The sequence below is a fragment of the Arachis hypogaea genome, chromosome 6, assembly GCF_003086295.3.
Source record: "Arachis hypogaea cultivar Tifrunner chromosome 6, arahy.Tifrunner.gnm2.J5K5, whole genome shotgun sequence".
Taxonomy (NCBI): Eukaryota; Viridiplantae; Streptophyta; class Magnoliopsida; order Fabales; family Fabaceae; genus Arachis; species Arachis hypogaea.
In genome coordinates this window covers 108,703,010-108,709,227 of record NC_092041.1, presented here as the reverse complement: position 1 = coordinate 108,709,227, position 6,218 = coordinate 108,703,010, and the positions used below count along the sequence as shown (strand labels likewise).

Genomic DNA, 6,218 nt, shown 5'->3' with positions numbered 1-6,218 from the left:
AAGTCTATGTATGTAATGCTATGTGAATATATAAATACTTTTGTGATTAAGTGATTGAAAATAAAGTCTCCTTTCGTCTTCTTAATTAAAGTTTTGGTTCGTATTCGCAAAGGCTCAATATTAAATAAAGATGGTATGTAATAAAAATGTTTAGAGGTAAGTAACGCCTGAACTTTTGGTACGATCATGAGATGCTAAAAGTTAAGGTGTTACATTAAGGTATCAGAGCAGTCTTTCTTGTTAGAGCAGTGGCGGAACCAGAAATTTCATAAGAGGGTGGCCAATTAAATATAAAATATAACAAAAAATTAACAAAATATGATTTGTAGCATATATATCAAAGGAGTAATTATATTATATAAAAGTCAATATTCAACTACATATTTTAAGATTTTGGTATTTTTAAACTTGCTCGATGATGCTTCATGGAACTAAAATCATCAATTATCATCTATGAAGTGAATTTTGAAGCAATCTCCTTTTCAATATATACAATCATATAATCTGCTAAAAATTCATCTTCTATCTTGTTTTGAAGCCTTGTTTTAATAATCTTCATAGCTAAAAAGGCCCGTTCAGTTGTTGCTGTTATCACAGGAAGAGTCCAAACAAGACGAATTAATCTATCAATTAAAGGATATATATTTGATTTTCCTGTCTCTGTCAATTTTTGACACAATTCAGCAAGAGTAGACAAATCCTAAAAATCTGGAGCTTTAACCATATCAAGTTCATAATGTTGTAACTCATAATCCAATTGAATCTTTTCTTGCTCAGAAAAATCTAAAGAATAGAAAATTTTTGTAAGATTGCATATGTTGCAAACACTGATGTACTCAATATGAGGAGCTCAGTTGCTTACTCACTAAATCTACTATTTAGCTCTTTCAATTAAAAATCTATCACGCTAGTAAAAATGTCAACACGGTAGTGGTGTTCAACAGTGACAACATCCTTTTTACGACGAGACCAAATTATGTCACTAAAAAAAGCTCCCATATCAGGTATCTGAATAGCATGATCATTGCAGAAAGAACTAACTTTCTCCAAAAGTGCTCCCCAACTACTATCTCTTAACTGTTGAATCATTGACTTTGTACTAGAAACTAGATGCATAGCATTCAAAGTGTCTTGAGATTTTTGTTGCAATGCTTGACAAAATTTATCAGTGATTCCCATAATTTCTTTCATCATATGCAAAATAAAAACAAAACCAAATGATAATAAAGATTTCAGAGCATAAGTAGCATCACCACGTTGATAATATGTAGATCCATTAGTAACCAAATCTTCCAGAACTGAAGTTGTTGCTCCAAACATACGTAAAAGGCTACAAATTGAGTTGAAGTGAGAGCTCCACTTGGTATCTCCTGATCTTTTTAATGTGCCAATTTGATTTGCTCCCTTTTTTGTTTCAATTTGATTAGTTGCAACTAAATGAGAAATTTCAGTTGCATAAGCAAATCGTAATTCATCACTGCGTTTGCAAGAAGAGCACACAACATTGATAACATTACTCAAACTTTGGAAAAAAGCATGAACATCAACAACTTCTTTAGCCGCAGCAACAAGAGCTAGCTGTAATTGATGAGAAAAGCAATGAACATAATATGCATAAGGACATTCTTGAATAATTAAAGCTTGTAACCATTTCCACTCTCTACGCATATTATGTAAACTCCGTTAAAATAGTAAATAATTAGTTGATAAATTAGTTTTAATAAAGAAGATTAGAAGTACAAAAATAATATTAAATTAGGATAGAGCTCATCGAAACGAGAATTTTGACACTAATTTCGAAGAAAATGGTCCAAGATTGGATCGAATGGGTCGAACCAGTTGAACCAGACCCAAACCGGGCCGTGGGCCCAACTGGGCCAGCCATTTAAAATAAACCCCACGTTCTTCTCTTCTTCATTTTCAGCAGAACGCTGAAGCCTTGCGTCCAGGGAAAAGAAGAAAAGGGCCCGAACCCTCGTTCCAAGTTCAAGGTGCCGTAACTTCCCGATTTGAGCTCCGATCGCCGCATCGTTTGTGACCACGCGTCCACCGCGTTGAGCTTTACATTTCTACCAGAACAATTTCATATAGGTAAGCCCTTAAATATTCTCAGCCACTCTTTTCCCCCAATTTTCGAAATATAGGAAGGGAAGTTGAATTTCTTTAACTTCTAATATTTTAGGATCCAATTAGCTTGAGGAAAACGTTCACCCTTACTTATGTGAAGCTTGGGTAAGGTGAGGATATGATAATTCTATTTTAATTTCATTAAATTTGAGCTTTGAGTATTAAATTAGGTATATATGTGTTATAAATGTGTATTAGGTTGAGAATAAATAATTGGAGCTTGAAATTGTGAATATTGGAACTTGGAGGAAGCTGAGCTTAGAGTTTGTTGAATTTTGAGGAGCTGCATTGGTTTTAAATAAATTGATTTGGTCGTTGCGTGAGAATCTGCCAAGGTATGGTTTAGGTTTCTTGCATTTAATATGTAAGGTTCTCTGAAAACTTAGGCTAGATGACCGTAGGATAAGTTGGAACGTATATGTATATTATGATTTAGTGTTTTGTCGTTAAACATGGATTGATGTGATGCTGATTAATTGAAGGACTGAAATGTTATTAATCACTGTTTTGAGGATGTTGTTAATCATTGTTTAGAGAATACAAGTAAGTAATTTATGAACTATGGTTGGTTGTGGGTTTTGGCATGTAAGTATGTAGTTTTTTATGGTGGATTTGGCATATGTATATGTATTTATTGTTGGTGTAGAGTGTGATTGTTATGGTGGTTATGGTGTCGAGGAAGAAGGACCTTTTGGTGCTAGCATGTACAAGTTATGGTATTGGTAAAATGAGAATTTATTTTGAATGAAAAAGAGGTATTGTAAGTTACAAAAGTTGGTTTTTGGCCGAACTTTGGCGAGGCATAACTTGGCTTTCGAATCCTCAATTTGCTCCTAACTTGTTTTGAAATGAAAATTGGGTTTGTGATGTTTATGCCATTCGAAGAACGGGTGAGAAATATTTTAAATCAAAGAAGTTATGATTGTTGGAAGAATTGAACTCAAAACTAGTTTATGAAACAATTCTGCAGCTTGTGCTGATTATATTTTTTTTAAAGATGTACACCCACACGTACGCGTGACATGAAGATTTCACCTACGCGTACGCATGACGAGGGACGCGCGCGCGAGCTGCGTTTTTATAATTCCACGCGTACGCGTGGCACCTTTTCCATCAAACATGATTTTAAAGTTTTTAAAACCTATTTCAAATTACAAAACCTCTATTTTTCATTCCATTGGTCATAAATAATAGTGTTAAACTTGATGATCTGATGAAGCTAGGAAATGAGGATAACTTGAAGATGAAGTAAAGTTGAAAAGTGATGAATTGATTATGAGAGGTTATGGATAAGTCATATATGATACTTGACTGGATGTTCTGATGAAAGATTATGTATGAAATTGGCTTGAATGATTTAATGATTTGAGATACGAGATTCTCTGGATAAAGTGTCGTGGCTTGCCACCACGTGTACCAGGTTGAAAACTCGATACTCTGTTGATCCTACGACGTAAGTGTGACCGGGCACTATATAAATTCCCGGGAATGTTACCCCCATTGAGCAATATCGATTATTTGAGAAAAATTTATGCATAGACTCTTGGGGATGCACGTCGAGGGACAATCTAAGTTCAATTTAGACTTGTCGGGTTGGCTGGATAACCGACAGATGAGTCTCATCAGCCATAGGACAGGCATGCATCATATGCATATTACTTTGTGCTTTAATTGGGTGTGCCTATATGTACTTGCCATGTTAAATGTGTATTTGTTACCTGCAGTAATTGTAACCTTCTTGTGTTTGCCTTTATCTGTCTATCTGTCGGTGAAAATGCATGATAGAGTTGGAGGTATGGAGGAATGCCGGTATGAGACTTAGATTTAAGGTTAAGTTAAGTCAAGTTTAGGTACTCTTAGAAAACCACCTTTTATGCCTTCTGTTTAATACTTTAAGCTCTATAATCCAAGTGTCGGTATTCTAGAATTGCCTCTGGCATTCCCAGGACCTTAACTATTATGTGTGTGACACCTTTACCATACTGAGAACCTCTGGTTCTCATTCCATACTATGTTGTTGTTTTTCAGATGCAAGTTGAGAGGCGTCTTGTTAGGCGTCTGAGCTCCTGGAGCGAAGTGATTACCGGGTTATTTTTGTTGTACAGTGATGTATATGTATGTACTTAGCTTACTCTCCACATAACTTGTTCTTTTTGATCCTCTTAGAGGTTTATGGAGAGACATGATTTGTTTATGTACATTTGAGTTTTGGATATGTATATATATATGTAAATATTCTCCGGCCAGCCTTGACTTCGCGGGCTGAGTTAGGAGCTTGTTATTTTGTATCTTTGGCACTCTATTCTTACTTTTGTTATCTTATGTTTAATAGTTATGGTTTCTTAGCACGCAAGTTAACTCGTTCCTTGAGCGTTGCGATTTTATTTCGTGATTTTTGTTTTACCCATTTTCCAAGGCTCCTAGTTTATTATATTCCTTCTGCTATTATATGTACACATTTTATTTTAGAGGTCGTAGCGCCTCACCACCTCTGTGTTACATCCTAGGTGTAATACTTTGTGTAGTAGGGTGTTACATATTACTAGCCCCGTCATACCCTTGACCTCAAACATTTTGAATGTTGAGATTATGATGAGATAATGCAGAACAAATCTCTTGTTTTAGAGTAGTAGAAGTAGTATCTTTGACATGAACAACATCTATTAGCCTTTCTTTGACAAATTCATGCTTGTCAACAAATCTAACAACAAGTGCCATTTGTTCTCTTTTAGATTCATCTCTAGCTTCATCAACAATCAAACAAAACTTTGCATTACCAATCTCATTGCGAACTTCATTTTGCACCTTTCTAGCAAAAACATGTAGAATTTCTTTTTGAATAGAAGGTGATGTGTATATTGCATTTTGAGGAGCATTCTCCAAGACAACTGCATCTACTTCTTTATTGTAAGAAGCTAATAATTTTAACATTTCAAGAAAATTTTATCGATTCTGAGACTCATGACTCTCGTCATGCTCCCTAAAAGCACAAGCTTGAAACGTTAACCGTCTGACAGTATCAATAGAGGCTTTAAGACGCAATCTATTGCTTAAAACTTGTTGTGAGCTTTGCTTAGTCAATACTTTGTCAGTGTGACATAATTGATTAAGCAAATCTTTACAAGACTTAATAGCAATATTATGAGGAGAATTAAGAGATTTACCCACATAACATAAAAATGCATAATCCTTTCCATTATTCACTTTTTTTCCAATTGCAAAATCCTCCTGATATGAATGGACTTGATTTTCTAGAAAATAAATAACATGGAAGACAAAATGCAGCATCCACTTCTGGCGAATATTCTAGCCAAGAAAAACTCTTAAACCAATGAGCTTTGAAACGACGAGGATGACTTTCTAGACCAGAAAGAGGGTACTCATCCATAATAAATTGATATAGTCTAAACTTTATGTATGCTCTACGGATTTCATCTTGTTGATTGATAGGATAATTCCAAATTTGCGGACGCTTTCCGGGATCACACATCAATGTATCAATATTAACTTGATCTATTTCAGTCCTTGTTATTTTGGAAGCAGGGGGTTGAATATCTTGCTCAACAAGTTGTGTCACAGGGTGTATCTTAGGTTGTTCAATAATATTTTGAACATTAGTCAAAGAATCTGAAGCTGAATTTTGTTCATCATATATTCTCTCTTTTCTCTTGAAAAATGAGTGAATTGTTTTCATCTTTGACATTTTTAAATTAACTTGAACTATCTAACAAAAAAAAAATAATTGCATATATGTTATTTTTTTAAAAAAAAATATTAAATCTATTGAGCAATAACAACTAATTTTAGAAACACAAATATATAATAACCAAAAATAAAGTTATTGATTTACCTGATTATTTTTTGTTCCAAGTCTCACCCAAAAATAACTCTATTGAATTTTGCCCTCACTTCAATCTTTGAACACTGTCCATTATAAAAAAATAAATTAATTATTTTAAATAAATAATGTAAATAATACTTAACATTGTTATTAACTTAAAAAAAATGAGATATACCTCTTTGAATCTTTGTTGTGCATTCAATGATTAATATTTCGCTGTTCACTTCAAATTTTCAATGATTTTTCTTCA

General features: G+C 33.9%; 1 protein-coding gene across 1 annotated transcript; it reads right to left on the bottom strand.

Annotated features, from left to right (window-relative positions):
* Nucleotides 1–891: 891 nt before the first annotated feature.
* LOC112757762 (uncharacterized) lies at nt 892–5,058 on the bottom strand. Its single transcript, XM_025806319.1, has 2 exons — nt 4,699–5,058; nt 892–1,578 (listed from the first exon to the last, which is right to left on the bottom strand). The coding sequence occupies exons 1-2, from the start codon at nt 5,056–5,058 to the stop codon at nt 892–894; spliced, it is 1,047 nt and encodes a 348-aa protein (XP_025662104.1).
* Between the last annotated feature and the right edge of the window lie 1,160 nt (nt 5,059–6,218).